The sequence below is a fragment of the Lemur catta genome, chromosome 20 (assembly GCF_020740605.2).
Source record: "Lemur catta isolate mLemCat1 chromosome 20, mLemCat1.pri, whole genome shotgun sequence".
Lineage (NCBI taxonomy): Eukaryota > Metazoa > Chordata > Mammalia > Primates > Lemuridae > Lemur > Lemur catta.
Window position 1 is genome coordinate 33,601,075 of NC_059147.1, and position 22,011 is coordinate 33,623,085.

The window sequence follows — 22,011 nt, forward strand, 5'->3', positions numbered from 1 at the left end:
CCCGGAAGCCACTGCAGTGACCAGGCCAGGTCACTGGGGTTACCTGTAGGTGATTGGTCAGGGCTCGGTGGGTCACTCTGCGTGTCGCCAGAACAGGTAGAATAACTGGAAAAGCAGCAGCTTTGTGTGAGATGCCGCAGACCCGGCCTTAGCTCAGAAGCACCTGTCCCCACACTGAGTGTGCAGTTACAGCCAGCGGCCCCGGCACCAGGCCGGATTTCACCTGTGCACATCAAAGGGGTCTAAAAAAATCCAAGAGGGGTTTTCACTCTCAGGTAGCAGCATTCTGTGTTTCAGGTGCCAGACCTTCCTACTCCCAGCCTTCCCCAGGAAGGCACACTTTAGAGATTTCTTGTGACCACAAAGTGCTACGGGTTAAAAAATTAATGCTTGAAAGATATGAAGAGTCAATGCCTTGAGACGGAGCTGTGGTGGCTGCCGCCCGATAGACACACGAGCGCTTCGTCTGGCACGTGCCGGCTCTCACGGTGTCTGGGCCGCGGCCTGTTCTTCTGTAGAATCACTGTTCTTCCGAGCAGAACCGCGAGGCCCGAGGTCGCAGCCGACCCGCTTTCCCGCAGAGCCTGCAGGGAGGCCGTGCTGTGTCCTCCGTTCCCCGTCCAGCGTGGTGTCTGCCCCTTTCCTTCCAGAGTGCTGGAATGACACCAGTGCCACACGGGTCTGGGAGTAGGTCTGTCACGCAGGGGTCAGTTGGGTGGAACGAGCAAAACGTCAAGCTGGTTTTCACACAGACCTGCTGCCTCAGAGGCCGTAACCGTGCACGGTGACAGCTTGCCATTTTCCCATCTGCTCTGAATCACGTGTTCGAATGCCCTCAGCGCAGCCTTCCCGTGTTGTCCGGCTGTGCAGACCAAGAACTCCAGCCGTGAGGACACTTAAACCCCACTGGCGAGTCCCCGTCTCCAGGTGTGTTTACCTGGCACAAAGTCAGTGGTTTCTGTCCGGGGCCACTTCCCTCCCTCAGTGCAGGTCGCTGGGACTGACTGTATTGAATGACTCGCATGCACTCAATGACTGTTGTTGTTTTAAGGTCTTCTTTTTCTTTGTGATTCTTTTGTTCCGTAGCGTCGTCCCCCAGACTACAGTAATACTCAACAATGATCGGCAGAACGCCATTGTAGCCAAGATGGACGACCCCTTGAGCAACAGGGCACCGGATTCCCTGGAAAATGTCATTAGCAAGTCAGTAGCACGGCACCCACCTCACCTTTCCCCCACTGCGATGCGTCCCGTGGGAATAAGTCAACATCCCCAACCAGGGCACATTCGAGCACGCGGCTCATCTCTGGCCACAGGGTTGAGCCTGGCAGGCACCACCCCCGTTCCTGGAGGTCGGGGAGGGCCCGCACAGTGCCCTTGCCCCGCTGTGTGGCTGCACAGAGGGAGTGGCTCGGGGGGCTCAGGGACTCTGTGTCTCGTGCTGGTGGGGTCGTGGAGGGAGATGGCTTTGTCTCTCCACAGCAGTCCGTGAAGGTGTTTGTCCTTCAGCTTAGCTCGTTGGTTACTTGTGTCTGTCTGTCTATGCAGAAGCACGTCAGGTAAACAGACACCCTCTCTGCGTTTGCCGCAGGAAGTGGGCATGCTGAGTTTGTGGCCTTTTTACTCCTTTTGAGACACTTTGAATGGCACCTTGGTTGAAAATGGGAGTGGACAGCAGACATGGTCACCACCCCGTGTGCAGGTGGCCCCTGCCCGGCGGTCAGGGTCCTCTCTCCCAGTGACACACCCCGAGCGGGTGTCACTGCTTTTTGTTTCCTGTCTGTGTCTTCACGAGTTTCTCTTTTGCTTTTTTCTCCGTCTCTTCTGCGGCTTGTTCCTCCTCCAGCTCCGTGCTGCTTCCCTGTCGTCTCAGCTCGGGTTCCTAGGCCAGCCGCTGCGGGTGCGAGGGCGGAGGTGGCAGGTGGGCGGGGGGGCCCAGGCCCAGCCGCCTGGTGAGAAGGCACAGGCTCTGTCCGTCCTGCCTCGCCCGTGGCCCACGCCGAGCTCAGCGGCAGAGTTGGGTGTCGAGGAGCAAGGGTGGCCCGGAAAGTTCTCCATGGTTCTCCAAGGGTCTCCATGGAGCCAGGTTCCCCAAGTGCACGGTGCGGCCCCCTCCTCTGGGCGCGGCCAGTGTCGTGAACACCTTTTTTTTTGACTTTTCACAAAGAGAAGTTATGCCTGTTTCCCCTTTCTCGGTGTGTGGCCGTCCACGTTAAGGCATGTTGACAGGGTCATTAAAAAGGCAAGTAACAAGTCTCCACATGTGTTTTTCGAGCACCTTCTGGGGCTGCCCCTGTGGTCCTGTTTGCTGGCAGTCTTTTGTTGTTCTCGTCAGGGGCCCGTGTGGTGAGGTAGCTCCCAGGGGATCCTTGACTGTCTTTTTAAGGCCACTTGAGTGTTTTTTGTCCCTGCAAGTACTTGGGAGTGGTGATGGCATTTCTGGAGGTGGGGCCATCGTTAGGGAGCCCTGACAGCGTGGACTGGGTGGCCTGGTCTCGGGGCACCTGCTCCAGCTCAGTCTTGCCTGTAACGGCCGTGACCCGGCCCTCTCGTGGTGCCGGCAGTAGTGGGGTCACCTCTGCAGCCAGAGAGCAGCGCTCCAGGCCGGCGTGACAGCGAGTCACAGTTTCACTCCTTATGATGGGGATATTTTCTTTAAATGTTCAAGTTTTATTTTGTACAGTTTCTTCCACTGTATTATTAGAGTGGCTAATAATCTCTGTAGAAAGAGCTGTCTGGAAGGCCGAGAGTCGCGGGCCCTGCCTAGTCAGTCTGTGGTAGGTGGGGGGAGAGGAACTTCCCCACGAGGCCGCCCTGCCCCTGCCGTCTGCTGTGTTGCGCTCACGACATGCGGCTGGTGTGTTTCTCTCCTGTCCAGCGCTGTTCCCGGGCGGCGGCAGAACACCATTGTGGTGAAGGTGCCGGGCCAAGAAGACAGCCACCACGAGGACGGGGAGAGCGGCTCCGAGGCCAGCGACTCCGTCTCCAACTGCGGGCAGTCCGGGAGCCAGAGCATCGGGAGCAACGTCACCCTCATCACCCTGAACTCGGAAGGTGCGTCCCAGAGAGTTTCTTCTCCCCTTGGCTGGAGCAGCCACAGGGACAGGTTTTTCCCTCTTCTTGCCTTTTAGAAACGTCATATATGTTTATTGCTTTTTCAAAAAGCAATACGATATAAGAACGATGAAGAAAGGGAATAACTTGTCATTCCACCGTTCAGAGATCTCTAAGCCTTCTGGGCTTTTTCTCTGCACACCTGATAATTTTGGAACTCGCTTGTTCCCTGACACAGTAGAAATCTCTCCACGTTACGACAGATTTGTGTAGTTGTGCCCAATCCGTGTCACTTATTTAATCTACTTCCGGCTGCTGTCCTACGTCAGACAGTTGTAACCTCTCATCATTTTTCCTCGCGGTCGGCTGTCTCTGATGCTCAGTCTTTTTGCATCCCTGTGATTGGCGTCCTGCCCCAGGCTGTCAGCTGGGCCACTGGGTTAAAGAACAGTTTCAGTTGAGTCCGTGGCGCCAGGGGTGCTGCCTCTTCCGCTGATGCCGGCGGGAGGGGGGTGGGCGTTACCGTTACTGTTACCTGTAGGTGACGCTCTTTGTCCTACCTGACTCCCAGCGCGGGTTTCTGAGAGTCCCTGGGTGGGGGAGACACTGCCTTTGTCCTGCAGGGTCTGAAGTGCCCTGTCGCCTGGCGCTTGCCCGTGGTCGGCCGACACACGGGAGCCTCTGTGTGTCCCTCAGGACTAACTGACACCCGTCACCGGGAGTGACTTCGTGACTGCAGTTACGACAGTGCGGAGAGAGAAAGGAGGGGACTCAGACGCGTTTAGCTTTGTGTCACGGAGTTCCAAAGCCTGGGTTGGCTGACGAGTAAGAACTCGAGGTTTTTCTGCTTCTACATCGGACTTGTTGCTTTTTCCTAAAAACTTGACGTAGATTTTTCTGTTGAACAAAGGTTTTGCTGTTAGACTCATTAGCATATCTGAAACATTGAAAACCACGTTCTTCTCAAAAACTGCTTTCTCCCCAATACGAATTACAAGGCTTGAGATGGCGGAAGAAGGAAGAGGGGCAGGGAAACTTTACACATTGATACCTAATTTATATGCCGTGACACTGACCATTTTAAAGCGTACGTTTCACTGGCTTTTGGTACATTCACAAGGTTGTGCAGTCATGGCCTCTTCGTGTAATTCTAAAATACGAACAGAAACCCGTCCCCATTAGCGGTCACCCCCCCATCCTCCTCCCACGCTCCCCCGGCCCCTGCCACCCACTGAACTGCTTTCTGTCCCTGTGGATATTTTCTTCCTGGGGACATTTCACAGCGATGGAATCCAGTATGTCATATATAGTCATATATATCGTAGCATGTATCAGAGCTGCCTTCCTTCTCTGGCCAAATAATCTTCCACCGTGCAGGGGGACCACGTTTTGTTCATCCTCTCGTCAATTGATGGGCATTTGGACGGTTTCCACTGTTCGGATATTGTAAATAATGCTACCATGAATGTTTATGTGTAGGCTTTTGTATATGTATGCATTGCAAGGTTGAGGCAACTGGTTGTTTTACACATTAAATTTGAGGAAAAGAGAGATGCTACTGATGTCATTTGCATGGAAATTGAATGAAAATTACATCATAAAATTGCAGACGAGACTAATCGTTCTTATTGTTATTCTGTGTGGATTTTGTATAAATACTCACGTAGATCTGGCTACCCATTGTGGGCCTGATGTTTGGTTTAAACTGTTAGCTCGGGCCAAGCCCAGCGGCTCACGCCTGTAATCCCAGCACTCAGGGAGGCTGAGGCAGAAGAATCACTTGAGCTCAGGAGTTTGAGACCAGCCTGAGCAAGAGTGAGACCCCGTCTCTACCCACAATAGAAAAATTAGCTGTTCATGGTGTTGTGCACCTGTAGTCCCAGCTACTTGGGAGGCTGAGGCAGGAGGATTGTTTGAGCCTAGGAGTTTGAGGTTGCAGTGAGCTGTGATCACACCACTGCACTCTAGCCCAGGCAACAGAGTGAGACCCCATCCCTAAAAAATTAATTAATTAATTAAAAAAACCCTGTGTTAGCTAAAGAACAAAAAACTTGATAATTTTGGAGAGTCAGTCTGGGGTTATCATAGAACTCCAAAAATATAAAGTTTAAAAATTAAAATTTTTGATTTCATTTTTAAAAATTAAGTTTTTAAGCCTTAAAAATTTTAAATGTTTTAAAATTTATGTTTCTTAATGTGATATGATTAATGTGAAATATATTTCAGTTGGGAGAGAGAGTGAGCCTAAAATGAGCTTACCAGAAGGAATCAGATTTGGAACTTACTCAGTATTAATATCTACAAGGAAAAATACGAATTTTCTTCGTATATGGGTTTAAGTTCCTTAAATATGAGAGGATAAACTTCGTGTAAGACATTCTTCCTCAGCAAAAGCTTTGAGCAAAGTTGTATAACCACTTTTAAAACTGATTGTTTCCACCCACTGTGACTTTGACATACAATACAGGTTGTTAGGATTGGGGCAAATTGGAGAAATTTTTCCAAAATTAAATTTTACCGTGTCTTGAAGAAGAGGTTATAATTCCATTCCATTAGGAAAAACACTTTTGCCATAAATGTCTCTCTCACCGACTCTGCCCTTGGGGATGTCTGTCCCAGCAGAGTGTCGTGGTAGGAAAGTCCCTGTCTGGGCGCCTTGCTTGACACAGGGGTGGGGGAAGATTAGCCGGAGACAAATGAGGTCGTCTTCAAGTGATTCTCTGCGTATAAATGTTGGCAAAGTATCCGATCCATTAATGTCTCTTGTATCAGACTCACTGTGGACCCGTGGTGCGTCAAGCCTCGAACGTTTCCGTGAGATTTATGAGCACGCTGAGGGTGGGATGCGCTGTTCCTGCCTGTGGCTCCCTCCAACCCGGAGCAGCTCACAGGGGAGAAGTCGGGGCAGCACGTCTGCACCAGAGGCGGGGCTGTCAGCGTGGGCAGTGCCGACAGGGGCTGGGCTGGTCTTTGTGTTCAGTCGTCTCGGTCCCAGGGACAGCCAGGAGCTGCAAGTGGACAGATTGCTCTTGTCTTCCACGAGCATTTCAGTGCCTGAAGTTTCAGAGAATCACAGATTTCAAAATGGTTATTTCTCAAGAATTCCAAGCGGCTGGTTTGAATTGGCGTGCTGTTTTACGTCAAATTCGGAATCCAGTTATTATCCGGCAAAGGTGCCATGTCATTTTATCCTAGTTTCTCACCTAGGCAGTTCCCTGTGTCTTGACATAAACTCCACAGAGTAGGAAGAGAGATGGCTCCTGACAGTCTGGAGCAGGGAAGGGTAAACTTAGAGCCCATGCCCGTGTTCCGTGTGTTGGGGGTTCGGTCCCCTGTGCACGTGTCTTGTTCCGTGCTGGGAGAGTGTGTGGCCTTGTCACTCCAGGAGGAGCTGAGTCAGAGGGACAAATGAGCTGAAAGGGCCCAGCTCGGATCTCGTAATGAATGAAGGGATTTGGCTACGATTCTTAACAAAGGGTTGGGATTCCTGCTGTGTGTACAGCCGATGATTCTTACAAAACTTGACAAATTGCCCACGTAGAATGTCGGGTACGTCCTTTTAATGGGGAGGATTGTTCTTCAGTCTCGATTGAATTATTGTCCGGAGCTGGTCTCGTGGACGTCAGTGGGGTGACTGACCTCTGGGGGGACTCTGAGCGCGGGAGGTGGCGAGGCCGCCTGGAGGGGCGGGTCGTCTGTGGGATCCTCGGCGTCCCGACCGTGTAGCGTGTGTGGTGCGTGCCCGAGCCGAGACCGCCTGCGGACTGTCCCTCTCTCTTCCAGAGGACTACCCCAACGGGACCTGGCTGGGTGACGAGAACAACCCCGAGATGCGGGTGCGCTGCGCCATCATCCCCTCCGACATGCTGCACATCAGCACCAACTGCCGCACGGCCGAGAAGATGGCCCTGACACTGCTCGACTACCTCTTCCACCGCGAGGTGCAGGCTGTGTCCAACCTCTCGGGCCAGGGCAAGCACGGCAAGAAGCAGCTGGACCCGCTCACCATCTACGGCATCCGCTGTAAGTGTGGCCACGCCCCACTCATGGGCGTGGAATGCAGGAGGGCGGCTGCTGGCGGGTGAGCCGCATGGGGACCGTCTTCAGTGCGGGGAGGACGCTGGCGTCAGTGGTCGCGACAGAGACAGACACGGGCTGTGGGGTTCTGAGTAGGGCTCCCCGTAGTGGCTGTTGTCTGGTGCCCTGCAGAGGGGAAAGACAGTGGGACGTATTTCTCCAGGGACTTTAAAAACCAGGCCTCGTGTCCTTCGGTGGCTTGGAGGAGGAGGAGGAGGAGGAGCGCGGGGTCTCCCTGCCTGCGTCCCGGTGGCGCGAGGGAAGGCCGCCTGCCTCCTTCCTGCAGGGAGGCTGGGCTGTGGCAGCCGTGCCGTTGTGATGGAAGCCAGGAGGTCTCCTAAGAAATTCTGGTGTCCAGCATGGCCTGTGGAGTGTCCTCCTCTTTGAGGAGCGGCACTTGGTCATCGCGGTGTGATCCTTCCGATGGCACTTGGAGGGGACGCAGGCGCGTTCAGGTCCTTCTAACCCTCACCCTCTGCCCTGACACCCGCACGCTGGTTCATCCGTTCTGCGGGGTCCACGTCCTTCCGGAAGCCCTTCCTGTGGTTTCTAGCAGGACGTGAGGTAGAGGCGGCACCCACGGGGGACCAGAGCCCAGCGCAGGGCCCGGCTCCGCTCTGCAGAGGTGTGCGGCGTGTGTGAAGGTCAGTCTCAGTTGGCAGGAAGGAGAGCAGGGCCAGGGCCTGGGCGTTCGTGCCCTCCCTCGGGACAGAGCCTGGCTCCGCGGGCAAGTTCCCCGACGCTGACCCATGAACCGTTCTGTGAGGAGCAGTGACAGACGTCAGGGCTGACTTTTTCAGCAGCTGTCACAGAAGTGGTGGGAATACATTCCCGTGGCCGCTCTGACTGGCCTCTGATTACGACCGAGGGGTCCTGCTGACCGCAGAATTCCACGAGGTCACTGAGCAGTGGAGCCCGGGTCCCTGACACACGGGCGTGTGGGGGGTGGCTTGGCCCAGGCTTTGTGCCACAGCTGTCTAAGTCCAGTGGCACCTGTCGTGGGCCTGGAGTCATCTAAGATAACTGGAAGGCCCCCTGGGTGGGCAGCGGACACTGGTCTCTCAGATGGGGATCGAAGTGGTTCAGGGACGAACAGTGTCACGGGAGGTTCAGAGCAGGGCCCAGCCTTTTCCTTAAGGCCACATAGTAGGTAGTTCAGGCTCTGCAGGCCGACCGGCTCAGCCCTGACGTGGCCACAGACAGCTGTGGGCCAACAGTGCGGCTGGTGCCCGCCCTCTGCCACTCCCCACTTTGGGACCCACCTCATGGGTGACCTGGACGCTGTGCTCTGGGGGGGCCTGAGGATGGCCCTTGGGACTCTCTCAACAAGTGGGGCACAGGTGTGGCCCCATGATTTCCCGCACAAAGGAGTGGGTCCCCACACTAGGAGACAGTGGGGACGGTGGCCGGGAGGCTCTGGCGTTGGGTGCGTGCAGCGCGAGTGCGGCCTCACCGGCTCCGCGGGAGAGATTAGATCGCCGCTTCCCTTGGGCAGAGGTCAAGATTCCTTGTGTTTTCTAGGCCAGCACTATCAAGGCAAGTCTGTAATTTCAAGAAATAAGTTGTTGGCACTCGTCTTCTGGCTGTGCTTTCTCTTTGAACTTGAGATTACATTAGCAGTGGTGCTGTTTTCATTCCTTCACGACTGATAAACCTCCTGCCACCCACCGAGGACGGGGCGAGCCCTGCTGGTCGCTTCCCAAGAGCCTCGCGTCCTCTGTGAGGCTCGTCACTTGAGAGCCGGGACCTGGCTTTGTCATCTGAGCCACGGTGTCAGTCAGGGGGGCTCCGGACAACGGACGGCAGTCACAGGGACGGGGCTACCGCCTGGCACCCACCAGCAGCGGAGGGGAGTGTGGTGCGGTCGGGCTGCTTCCCTGGGGGAGGTGGAGGGACAGGCCGCCGAGGGCACAGAGTGGGGCAGGACCCGGTGGGACAGCTGCCATGGCTCTGTGGGCTTCTGCTCCCCGTATCTGGGAACCTGCTGCCGATGCCGTCCTCACCCGAAAGTGCCACACGTCTCCCACTTGGAGCAGCCACCGTGCTCGGGCCGAGGGAAACCAGAGAGTAGGGGCACACGGTGTGCTATCGGGGTGTCCCTGCGTCTGTCCCATGGGAGTCTTGGGGTGCTGGTGAGGACCACACAGGGTGGCCGTCTCTTCCCCACTCGGTGGGCACCAGGCTGGTTCTCACTCCTAACCAGTAACCTGACAGGGACAAATCACTTCTCCTTTCTCTGGCTTTTGCCTCAAAACTGAAATGAGGGTAATGACATTCTTGTTTCATGAGTGTTTTTGTTTTTAACGTGTGTCTAGAGATGAAACGCTTCTGCAAGTGCGCAGTAGCAGGTGGGTTCCAGGTAATCTTTCCATCACGTCGTTCTAAGATTTTCCCTGCACCGTGGGTCAAGCCGAGGCTGCCCAAAGGTGCAGACAGCTGGTGGAAGAGCAGTGGGAGCAGCGGGGGGCGGGGGGCCCGGGGAGGGGGCCAGGTGGGTTGGGAGCCTGAGCCTGAGGCAGGTCAGAGCTTCCTGCAGGGCCGCGCAGAGGCAGTGCTGGCCCCCGCGGGGTCTGAGCGAGAATCCTGTGCCCTGTTGACCCCGTCAGACCTTCCTTCCAAGCCACAGCTCCGTGTGGCAGAGACGTTTTTGCTGCGGGTTCATCGGTTGGTTTCTCCTGGCAGCCAGCGGGGGCCTCGTCACCGCTCGGAGCCTTGAGTTGCTGCTGGAAGGAATTAGGACTTGTCAGCGGACAGCATGTGACGGTGTGAATGTAGGTCCCTCCTTCAAAGGACAGCAGCCAGGCTTTGACCTGGCAAATTGATTTTTATATAGTCAAATTTACATGTTAATGGTTTTACTCATTTTTGTATTTATACACCCATGTTATTTATATATTGTATTTGTATAATATATAAATTGCATTATACAATATAGTATATAAAACATATATAACATTGAACGTATATTAAAATATATGTTTACATAGTGTATAGATACTTGTTAGTGATGGAAAAGAATATATAAAATATATATTAAAATTTAATATAATTTCCTCAATCCCTAGAAGTATCTATAAGTTTTTTCCGTGGGCATGAAGATGCGAGGAGGACAGGAGGAGGGTTTTGAGCATGTTTCTGATGTGCCCCAACACACGTTTTCCTACCGCGTGTGACCGTAGTTTCCTCTCTTGTCTTGCAGACCACGGTTGCAGGTGGGCCTGTGTGTAGGTGCAGCCGGCAGGTGGTTCTCCTGTGACCGTTTACCTGAGTTCTTTTTTTTTTTTTTGAGACAGAGTCTCACTCTGTTACCCAGGCTAGAGTGAATGTCGTGGCGTCAGCCTAGCTCACAGCAACCTCCAACTCCTGGGCTCAAACGATCCTCCTGCCTCAGCCTCCCAAGTAGCTGGGACTACAGGCATGTGCCACCATGCCCGGCTAATTTTTTCGATGTATTTTTAGTTGTCCAATTAATTTCTTTCTATTTTTAGTAGAGATGGGGTCTCGCTCTTGCTCAGGCTGGTCTCGAACTCCTGATCCCTAGCGATCCCTCTGCCTCGGCCTCCCAGAGTGCTGGGATTACAGGCGTGAGCCACCGCGACCGGCCTGTTTACCTGAGTTTTCATAGTCGGGCTCCCTTGTGACTGTGGTCAGCGGTCGGGTCCTTCTGAAACCATAGTCAGTAGGTGAAGTCACCAGGAATTATGTGACTGTAATTTTAATCCTTGGTTTCTGTCGCAATTGCAGTCTGCATTTGGGTTCTCCTCTCCCTGAAGCTGGTGAGAGTCCAGACTGGGTGAGGCCGTCCCCAGCTCACAGCAATCACTCAGTGCATGTTTATCGAGTGGAGATTCTGTGATTATTTTAGGGATGACCTGGAAGAACGTGAGAAAGGAGAGTTGATGCTTCAGTTGTGAATTTGCTTGTACACATGAGGATAAAAAGTGCTGCTGAAACTACTTTAGGTTATTGTTATTTCTGATCCTATAAATCCTACCCTTCCTTAACCTTTTTTTTTTTTTTTTTGTTTATCTAGAGTGAGAAACTTTGGCTGTCACTCTATTTAGAGTCAAATATGTCTTAAGCTTGTATTCATAGGAAAAGTCAAGAAGTGTCTTTCCAGAATCCAAGATACTTTGGATACTTAATATGGTACTTAAAACAAACACTTCCTCTGTTTTGATTATTTCTAGTATTTTGGTCTCAGTAAAGACAGATTTTTAGGGCTTGGGCAGTAATTTAACTCTCAGTGGATGGTCCAAACTCCATGCTCCCGGTAGTCAAAACAGGACGTTTTTCAGCTTAATCTTTTTGTTGTTACAATGTTGAATTCCATCCATTCATTTTCCTGTTAATCAGTGGAGTTGCATGAGCCAGCTCTCGAGATCACTGTGCTGAAGAGAATTTCTTAGGATTCCCACGTTGGTCATCATTAATTCCTGTTGCCATTTGGTACAAAGAAGGGGTTACGTGGTCTGGTGAGATGTGGGCTGGGCCCGCAGTAGGGAGCTGCTGCGTCCTGTCCTCAGTTTCCTCCTTGTCCAGTGAGGGGACCCTAGATGCCGTTCAGTGGTGTTTGAGGGCTCACACGAACATGCGTGATGAGCTGGGTACCAGGGAGGTGCTGTCCCGTGTGCGGGGTGAGCCCTGGAGGAGCACGGGACCATGAGCACCTGCGGTGGCCCCACGGGGCAGCGTGGGCAGTGCCCGTGCAGCCAGGCGTGGGGGCTCCAGGGACAAGAACAGCGGCGGAGCACACAGTCCCTGCCGGCGCGGAGTGTGCGCTACGTGAGCAGGCACGAGAGAGGCCTCAGCAAGTCACGCACCCGCCCACCACACTTAGGTGGCAATAGAAGAATGTCTTACGGCCGGTTGTCATCATTTTTTATCCAATAAGTATTTAAGCATTTGCTATGTGCCGAGACATGCCGGGTGCTTGACACGCATAGGTGCACAACTCAGAGATCCTGTGTTTGTGAGGGAAGCAAAGAGTCAACACAGATCCGGGAGCGGATGAATCCTGCCGGTGTCAGAAAGCGACCAGTGCTCTGACTAAACGGCCAGCCCCAGGCGTGGGAGGACGGGGTGCGGGGACACGCTGGGCGTGAGGGTGGGTCACGGAGCTGACATTCCGGCTGAGACCTGAAGGCGTGAGAAGGTGGCCACGCAGACGTGAGTGAGCGTGAAGGGTGATGAGCTGGAGGTTTTCGCTGAATTGTTGAGATCCTCGGTTTTACTCTCTGGACGTTAAGTGCCGTCCGTGAACTCAGGGCCGAGGGAGAGGCTGGGGGCTCATGGGAGCACCTTGTGCCCCTCCTCAAGTCCGAGTTATTTAAAAGTTAGGTAAATTAGAAGAATGTGTGACTGTGTTTTAGTACGCACTTGTACTTGGCAGGTCATGTACCGAGTGGCCAGCTATGTCTCTGTGATACGTGATCTTCCGGATCCTCGCACGGAGCGGGGCTCAGGCCCTGCGGGTGCGCCTGGGGGTGCGGCGGCTGCTCCCAAACAGGGAAGCCTTTATCTCACAACTCTATTTGCGATGTGTTCTCCTAGGCCACCTTTTCTATAAATTTGGAATCACGGAATCTGACTGGTATCGGATCAAGCAGAGCATCGACTCCAAGTGTCGGACGGCGTGGCGGCGGAAACAGCGGGGCCAGAGCCTGGCGGTCAAGAGCTTCTCGCGGAGAACGCCATCCTCATCCTCCTACAGTGCCTCAGGTACGCCTTACGCTTTGCGGGGGCCACCACTCTCCCCTCCAGCTCGAGCGCAGTCCACGCGGCCGTGCTCTGAGGGGCACAGTCCAGAGCGAGGCTGGTGTGCGTTGCAGAATCCGCAGCGACCCCTGGGGACCGGGACGGGAAGCCGCCACTCTGTGCTCACCTCCCGGGCTGGAAACCTCAGCCAGACCCACTCGAGGCTCCGCCTTGTGGGACAGAGGGCCTGCTAACTCCTGGGCGTCGAGGCCTTTGCCTGCTGGTGTGGGTCTGAGGCAGAGAGAGGGCAGGGTCAGGACCTGGACAGGTGCGCGAAGCCCTGCTCACCTCCTCCCTCTGCTGTCTGCTCAGCTTGTAGCGTAACGACAGTAACAGTAACCTTATTGTATTGCTGTTATGCACATGGTGACCACAGATGAAGGGTTGGGTAGATTCCAAATTTTTACAGTCTTCTTATTTTGAATTTTTGGCCTCAAGACTTATCCACAAGATAATAGGGGAAAAAATCCTTTTAGAGGCATTGCTGGAAGGATTGTTTTTCCCTGGGAAAGTTTTACCAGGAATGACAATGTGACTTTATATTGCCTTTCACCCAAGACATCCCAAAATATTTGAATAACTATTTGAATTAAAACAATTCCTTTTAAAACTCCCGCAGTAGCTCCCTTGGCAGTGGCTCCTGGAACCCGAGCTCTGGCCGAGGCTGGGGTCAGGACCGGGGCAGCCGTGGGCAGGGTCAGCTCTTCTGAGTGGGGTCTTTGTGGGCCAGAACTCTTTGTTCTGGAAGCATCGCAAGTTACAAACCAGGTCTCCTGGAGAGCTCAGAGTCCTTCCGAGCCATCCCGCAGGAAGCGGCCCTGCAGTTGTTTTGGTAGTTATCAGATACTTAGCCATGGCTGTTGCCAAGGGCCCTGAAGATGGGGGCTGGCGGCTGCAGCGGGCCACCCAGGCCGTGCCCCAGAAGCAGTGCTCTTTGGTGTGGCATGCGTGGGGAGTCGAGGCCTTTCTGTTGCAAGTAGGGATGCCGCCGTGGGGATTCAGAGAGCTGGCAGCCCTGGGCGTGGGGCAGACGCGTTTGCTGAAATGCCGTGTGGCGCAGTAGCCTGCGGCTGCGAAAACAGAGCCATAGAAGTGGAATCCGTGACTCTAGATGCGCTGCTGAGTGCTGCTAACCGGGCGCGGGAGCAGACGTGAAAACTGCAGTTATGGCATGATCCCATTTTAATTAAAAACGTACAGCTACGTGTGGACTGTGATGGAAGGTCTATGTGTGGTAATTTTAGCAGTGGCTATCTCTGGGTAGTGGGGTTATCATTTGTATTTTTCTCTTTGCATTTTACTATGGTTCCTAAATTATTTCCAGTAAGCACTGCATTAGTTTTATGGTTTTAAATAAAATGCTGTTTAAAATTCAGGGGGAGGGGATTTCTGTTTTTAGTCATGACAAGATGCAGTTGGGACGAAACCCGTGAACAACTGTTCTAAGACGTTGGGCAGCAACCAGCTCAGGACCATGACCCCCCAAGGAGGTGACCCTGCCGTCACCCTGGGTTTCCTTCAGGAGGCACAGTTTGGACCACGGGGCGGTGGGGGAGGTTCCACGCAGAGCACGGCTGTGCCACCAGGTGGAGGGCACAGGTGGGAGTTCAGAGAGGCTGAGGCAGCTGGCAGGTGTGGAGTCCAACTCTTGAGAGAGTTCCGCGACAGTGAGCCCCCGAGTCTGCACGGGGCTCCCTTGAGCGTTTGCTGGATCTGAAGACACGCGTGTGCCAAGCTCAGGGCGGCCAGTGTCTGAGCCGAATGCTCCCGGGCTCGCTCGGGGCCGAGGGCCGTTCTGGTTCCCGCCAGCTGGAGGGTTCAGGTCCTCCGTGGTCAGCGAGGGCTTCCCGGGGAGGTGCCGGAAGGCAGAGCCTACTCGGGGCGCCGAGCTGTCCCCAGAGTAAAGGCAGAGTCGAACAGCAGCCTTGGAAAGATCAGGCTGAAGCACAAGTAACAACACTGTTAAAACGAAAGACAGTAAAATCTAGACACCCCAAAACAAAATCCACAGTGTCCAGTGTCCAGTCAACACCACCAAGAAGCAGGACAGTGACCCAAGACCAGCAACACCCGTCGATAGAAAGAGACCTGGTCTGGAGTCAAAAGACCAGGACACGACAACCTCTATTAAAATTACATTCCAGGATTTAAAGGGGGAGAGGGACGTTGCAAGGAGAGAAATAGAAGATCTAGAAGAAAGAACCCCACGGGAATTCCAGAGATGAAAAGTGAGGGGGGTTGTCCGGCTGTGTCCACTTGGCCAGATTAGTGGTTTGTTTCATCCACCGGGGCATCGGAACCCAAGCTAAGGCTCCTGCCGGCACCTTTGTGAGCCAGCAGCTGTCACTGTGTGGCCTGAGGACTGCTGGGCGTGTGGCTCTGTGTCACCAGGGCACTGAAAGATCTCGAAGGGGCAAATGTCACAAGATGAAATTTCACGGCTGCAAACGTGGCCGCAGAGCATTTGCGGGGGTGTAGATGTGGCGTGTCTGCAGGGGAAGCTGAGCAGTTGGCCAGCTGCGTTCGGTGACGTGGCCTCCTCAGGGTCAGCGTGGCTGCAGGTGCTTCTCCTGTGGAGGGCTCTGTGCACGGTGAGATCCTGCCAGCTCTGAGCTCGTCCGACCCGTGGCTGCATGGCAACGTTTTGGAGCCACTTAAAGAGCTGTTCAGAGACGGGCTTTCATGGGGGTAGCGGGATTTGAAATCACTGCCTTTGGGGGAAGGGTTAGAGGAAATGGCTAGAAATTCATATCTCACAATTTCTGATAACCAGGTGCACGCGATGCCCGAGGAGGTGGCACATCCATGGGGAACGGGAGTGGCTCCATGGGTCCTACGAGGGTGGGCGCAGGAACAGCAGGTTCTGGAAGGGGGAGTCAGCCCATCTGGGATGTTGTCCTTTCTCTCCTGGGGTGCACGTGGCCTAGCCCAGGGCTGGACCCAAGGTTAGCCCTCCACGTGTGTCCTGAACACGCGGCACTTTGAGCTGTGCTCTGCTCTCTGAAGAGGGACACTGTGCCCAGTGCCGGAGGAGGAGGGGACACAGGCGTGGCTGGGAACGAGAGTCGCGTTCAAAGTGGGCTTCTCAAAAACCCTGTGAGGGCGGTTGGCGCAGCTGTATTCCTGTGGCCCTGGGTGTTTGTTTGTCTAGGAAGAAGCAAGAGCAAGTTCCTGGGCTATCGTATCAAGTCTCGCCTGCTGCCGGGAAACTCAGCCAAGCGCCGCTTTCCCGCGGAGTTTGCTGGAAGCCAGAGGCTCACCCGCGGCTGCCGTGTACGTCTACGCAGCGCCGGGGTGGAATGCACTCTGAGGGAAATGTAGAGCATGTTCTTTTAAAAGGACCCCGTATTGCAAACCTCAGTTGATTTAAAAGTCCTCTATTTTACTATACTTCATACTTGGCCACAGTTAGACAAAGCGGAGTAGGTAGTCAGGGACAGGGATTCTGGAATCTTTGTGCTTGTTGCAGCTGCTCTTGGCCTAACAAAGCTGATCTGATATTCCAGGTGGTTGGTGACAGAAATGTTCCGGCAAAATGTAATTAATCCAGACTCGTGTTAATTTGGAATCGGTAGTAATTCCAGCTGGGGTTGTCACGTTTATTTTTCAATTACAGCAGACAGAAAAGGAACTTCCAAATAAATACTGCGGACAGGATTCGGGGCCAAGGCCAGCCTGTTCAGCTACATTAATGCGGCCAATGTGAACACAAGCCGTGAAAGCAGGAGTTGCAAGCGATTTTAAAAGTCAGTTTATGAAATCATATGTATTGTACCATCCTACCTGGCAACACCGTGTGGCATTTTATACGTACTTGAGTTTAAGATGGCTGGATTTTATTGTTTAAAATATAATTCAGCCTTTTCCCCCACACCTGTCATGGGTGTGCTGAAACCCTCAGGTGGGATTAGGCAGGGGCCGGTATTTTAGGGTTGCAGAGAACCAGCTCCCAGAAACCGCTGCCTGCACACGCGTGTGCATCCATCGTCACCTCCGCCTGTGGCAGTCCTGGGGCGCCGGGGGAGCCAGGCCAGGGGAGGGAAGAGACCCCCCGCGGCTGTGCCGTGTCTCCGGTTCTCTGCCGTACAGCGGACGGGGTGGTCTGGCGCCTTCTTGGGTCCCCCCTGGCACCCTCATCTCCCGTGGCTCGCCGTGGCTCTTGGACTATTCTTGATCATAGACAAGTAACCAATGCGGTTTTTTTGCACTAGAATTTATTATCAGTGTAAGTTATAAAATAGGGACTTAATTAGTCTTCCCATTGTACAGTTGTAGCGAGCTATTGAATAAACAGTGATTTTGATCATTTGAATCTTAGATTTGGAAACCATTTATATCACACCTACAAATCACGTCTTCTATGATTTTTAGAACCCTGGGGACTGCCATTCTTCTTGGTTGTATTTTGAATGATTGGGATCTGTCAAATCAGTTGATTTTTATTGACATTGGAGCAGAAGTTATGTGGGAGTTTGTTTGTTACATATAGTTCTTATTCGCTAGCAGAGTGGCCCTTACATAGTTTGCTCACATGCCCTCTTACTGAAGTTTGAAAATGGGTATTCCTCCTTGCATATTTTTAAGCTGACATTTAAAAAAGCTGATGCCTAAAATTTTTCAGTATAAAGTAATTGAAAAGGATGTAATTTCCAGCATATTACAAGTATTAACATCTTACTGTTATTACTTTAAAAAATGTATTCAGTGGAATCTATATACCATGGCAGTTTGATACTTACCATTATTTGTTAAAAAAAATACATGAAAAGATTTTAACAATTAGAAATTTCGTAGCTTTCATTTTTCTTCTTCCATTAATTCTTTTTTTAATTTTAATTTTTTTAGAGACAGGGTCTGTCTCTGTCACCCAGGCTGGAGTGCAGTGGTGTGATCATAGCTCACTACAGCCTTGAACTCCTGGGCTCAAGTGATCCTCCTGCCTCAGCCTCCCAAAGTCCCGGGTTTACAGGTGTGAGCCACCATGCCTGGCCTCGTCCATATTAATATTCTAATTCCCTCACAGAATTTCATCTTAATACTATTATCTATCTGTTTATTTTGGGAGGGAGACAGGGTCTCACTCCGTTGCCTGGGCTCAATAGCACGATCATAGCTCATTGCAACTTAAGATTCCTGAGCTCAAGCGATCCTCACACCCCAGTGTCCTCAGTAGCTGGAACTGCAGATGTGTGCTGCCACGCCCAGCTGATTTTTTAAACTATTCGTAGAGATGGGGTCTTGCTATAATGCCCAGGCTGGTCTCAGACTCTTAGGCTCAAGCGATCCTTCTGCCTTGGCCTCCCAAAGTGTACAATATATTTTTATATTTAAAAGTTCTTTTATTGATCAATCATAATTATCTGCAACAAAATGTATGTATACCTTGAAAATTAAAATTTTTTTCCTGAACTGTCAGTGTTCTGAGTGCTCAAGAAAATTGCGATTGTGGTGTCATTACAATTAAAGTCAATGCACAACACCTCAAAACATACGTATCTCGTTTTGATAGACATAGAAGGTAAAATCTTTTGGAAATGGATCTTCAAGTGAGTGGATGGAGCTTTTCCCTGGTTTAATTATCCAGGACGAATATGGTTCATCGCTGGTCTGGAACAGGTCTGAGTGTCAGTTTCAGTCCTATTTTCATTTTTGCAGATGCATCCTCAGGGACTTGGCTCATTTAAATAAGTCTGAGAATAGGAGGAGTTTTGTTACAACAGCCTCGCTCGGTTCTTCAGACCCTTCTGGTTTCCATGTCAGAAATCTGTTAAACTAATGATTAACGAGCGTGGGGGCGTGCTGACCAGACATTTCCTTTCCTCTCCCGTGGGGGTGGGGGTGAGGGGTGAGGGGGAGGCTGCGATCCTGTCTTGTTCCGTGGGGGCTGGTTCCCAGGAAGGCCTAACGCCTTCCCTGCCTCCCCCCGCAGAGCCGATGATGGGCACCCCGTCCCCCGCCAGCGAGCTCCAGCCGCCGCCGCCGCAGGCCTTGCACTACACCCTGGCCAACGCGCAGCAGGTGCAGATCCACCAGATCGGCGAGGACGGCCAGGTGCAAGTAGTATGTACCCTTCTCGATCGTGTCTCGGGGGGATGGGGCAGGCTGGGGGGCAGCTGTCCCCACATTTCCGGAGCACATGTCCCTCACTGAGCGTAGAAGCACACGGCTGTGCACGCTTACATTTCAGAGATGAGGGGGAAACCAGAAACTTTGCTGGGAACCAGAAACCTCAAGTTTCCCTGGGATGTTGCTGGTGTTTTTACTCACACCAGCCTCCCTGGGGCCTTGAGGGTGGTGCTTGTTGCCAAGCCTCTGTTGCCGGGGCCCCTCCTGGACACGGGACCCCTCTTGGACATGGGACCCCACTCCGTGAGAAGGGGGTGCTGGCTCTCGTGTCATCGTGGCCCCAGCAGGCCGCCCGGAGCGGGGAGGCTCACGGGAAATGAGGGCGCTTGCAGGACGGTTTTTTCCTTCTTCCCAAAAAGATGAGACAGTTTCGAATAGTGAATTTAATAAGCTTATTAAATTTGTTTCATTGAGATTCACAAAGGCAGTTACTCTACTCTTTGTTAGTAGGAAAGTTCTTTGAGGGAATTCCAGAATAGATAACTTTGCCATAGGGTTTACATAGAACATTCTACGGGAGTTTATTTTAAGACCCATTTGGACTAAGAATTTCAAATAAGATAGTAAGTATTTCATTTAGCTAAGTTAGGGTTTATAGGAATTATTCATCTGCCTATATCTATAAACATAAATGCATGGGTTCTTTGATTTTTTTGGAACCACATTTATGACTGTTTACTCGAGCTATTTAAATAGTCGTGTCAGTATTTCCTTGATTAGAAGTGAGCTGCCTGCCCTGCCATCAGCGCGGACTTGCACGCACAGCGCTGGTCATACCCCTCCCATCACGGGGAGGTTTCCAGTCCCTCCGAGCTAACTTTAAAAAGTTGTCATTCTGACTTTCTGTTTCCCCTCTTTTCCATGTGTCATGCACACACGTAAATTTATGTGTTTAGTACATTGAGAGATTTAACCCATTTTTCCTGGGACCCATTGCTCCTTTAAGAGTTAGTGTAGAATGTTCTGTGTGTGCTGCACAGTAGCCCCTCAGCCACGGTTTCACTTTTCAAGGTTTTAGTTACCTGTGGTAAACTGTGGCCCAAAAAGTCAAATGGAAAACTCCAGAAGTAAACAGTGTATCAGTTGCAAATGGCTTGCTCCTGTGAGCAGTGGGATGCAGTCACTGTCACCCTGCTCTGCCCCTCCCGGGACGAGCCATGTGGTGTGCGTGGGGGGCGGGGCAGAGCACGCGTGGGGCTCGGCAGCCATTGCGGGGGGGGGGGTGGTTCCTGGGGCTTGTGCACTGTGGACGAGGGGGCACGGCTGTGCACAGAAAGTGTAATTTAGAGAGGCGATTTAATAAGTTTAAACCACACACATACTACATTGCACAATTCAGCAATACAGCAGATAATCAAGAATGAACGTTCCGGAAAATGTTTCTCATTTCCTGTGGCTTTGATTGTCTTCTGATGCTCTGTTGTGTCTTTCTCGCTGCGGATCCCACAGGGACACCTCCACATCGCCCAGGTGCCTCAGGGGGAGCAGGTGCAGATCACGCAGGACAGCGAGGTGAGTGGCCCCGGGGCTGGGGCTGCCGCGGCCGGCACCGTGCCTGGCGCCCCGGGCTTCTGTGTCACCGCGCGGCAGGCTGCTGGGAGTCCCCGGGAATGTGTCACAGTGGCATGATCACAGGACGCCCACCCCCGCGGGCGCAGGTCCAGGCTGTTCCCCTGTCCTGACCCCCTGTCTCCATAGCCCGCGCCTGTTTCCTAAGGACGTGCTACTCCTGTGGGAGGTGCCCTCGGGGCACCCTCCTCTCCCTGTCCGGCCGCCCTTCTCCCCTGGGGAGGCCCCTGCCTGGCAGGGGAGTGGTCCGCACAGCCGGCCTCACGCGCTTGCCTCCCCTCCGCGGGTCCCGGCTTCCTCCCCGCACTGTGGGACTGATGCCCGGCCGTGGGGCAGGGGGAATCCCGCGAGGTGACACACAAGTCCCGGGATCTGGTGACCTTCGGTCGAAGGGCTCTGCTGCCGGTTCCGACAGCACAGGCAGCGGCAGCAGGTGTGGGGCGGTTGGCCTCCCTGGATCTTGTCCGTGGCCACCGAGCAGCGCACACGCCTCGCGCTGTGTGACGTGTGTAGTGTGGGCTCCCTCAGAGAGTCTCTGGGAGACGACGGACACGCCTGTGTCCAGGTGGTTACGGCACCGGCTTTCGCGTCAATTGCAAAGATCCCCGGTGTCCCCCACACGGGACGCGGGGGCAGACAGAGCACTGGCGGTGACGGGAGGTCGTGGGTTGTCACAGAGCCACTCGGGAGCTCTCGCAGAGGAGCGTGTGGCAGTTCGGTGGTGCTGGCGTTTCGGAGCTACTTTTTGACAGTCTCCTCGTGTTCCAGCAGCCACGCAGGCTGCGTCTGTCACGCGGATGTGACGTTAGCAAGAGCACAGCCCTGGTCAGAAGGGCAGCCCCGCAGCGCGGGCCGGTGGGGACACGCGGACCAGGGGAGCTTGGCCAAGGTTCCTCCTGCTCTAGAGGTCGTGTCCCTCTTGTCAGGTTCTTATTTGCTCGTAGTCATTTGAATTGAAGGAAAGTAGATACAGTAGTCAAAGAAAAAGTCGACACACATTTGCTTTTTATTGTTTATGCTAAAAGGAAATCTTTAGACTACTTCTTGAACTTTAATTTTTTTTTATTAATTTTGCCCTTTTTTTCCAGTTTTCAAAACTAAACCCATCTCACATACGTAATTCAGTCTTTTTTTTGTTATTATTAGAAATTGAATGCAGTGAGTTAGAAGAAATTGCAAGCAATTATTTTGTTAAAACAAGGATAGCTGCAGAGAGACACTTAGTAGCCTGCCAGACCTAACACAGTGCTTCTTTGCAATAAGTGGAAAGGGACTTCCACCTGCTGGGACCCGCACGGCTCCTGGGCCAGTGGGTGGGCCGCCTCGTGCCCCGACCCTGTCTGGGCCTTGTCGCTGCAGCTGTGCGCGTCACCCCACCGGGGCGCTGGGCAGATGTGCATGTGTGCGGGACCTCTCTGTTCCACTTTA

At 53.0% G+C, this 22,011-nt stretch overlaps 1 protein-coding gene across 13 annotated transcripts in view; it reads left to right on the forward strand.

Annotated features, from left to right (window-relative positions):
- LOC123625372 (BTG3 associated nuclear protein) overlaps positions 1 to 22,011 on the forward strand; it is a 70,566-nt gene that overhangs the window by 38,022 nt on the left and 10,533 nt on the right. For 6 of the 13 annotated variants that reach the window (XM_045533800.1, XM_045533807.1, XM_045533797.1 and 3 more), the window contains 6 exons: positions 1,087 to 1,203; positions 2,879 to 3,054; positions 6,838 to 7,077; positions 12,685 to 12,852; positions 18,818 to 18,948; positions 20,455 to 20,526. In XM_045533800.1, the coding sequence (XP_045389756.1) occupies positions 1,087 to 1,203; positions 2,879 to 3,054; positions 6,838 to 7,077; positions 12,685 to 12,852; positions 18,818 to 18,948; positions 20,455 to 20,526 (904 nt within the window). The remainder of the gene's footprint in view (positions 1 to 1,086; positions 1,204 to 2,878; positions 3,055 to 6,837; positions 7,078 to 12,684; positions 12,853 to 18,817; positions 18,949 to 20,454; positions 20,527 to 22,011) is intronic. The other 7 variants (XM_045533802.1, XM_045533799.1, XM_045533796.1 and 4 more) reach the window with 3 other exon arrangements.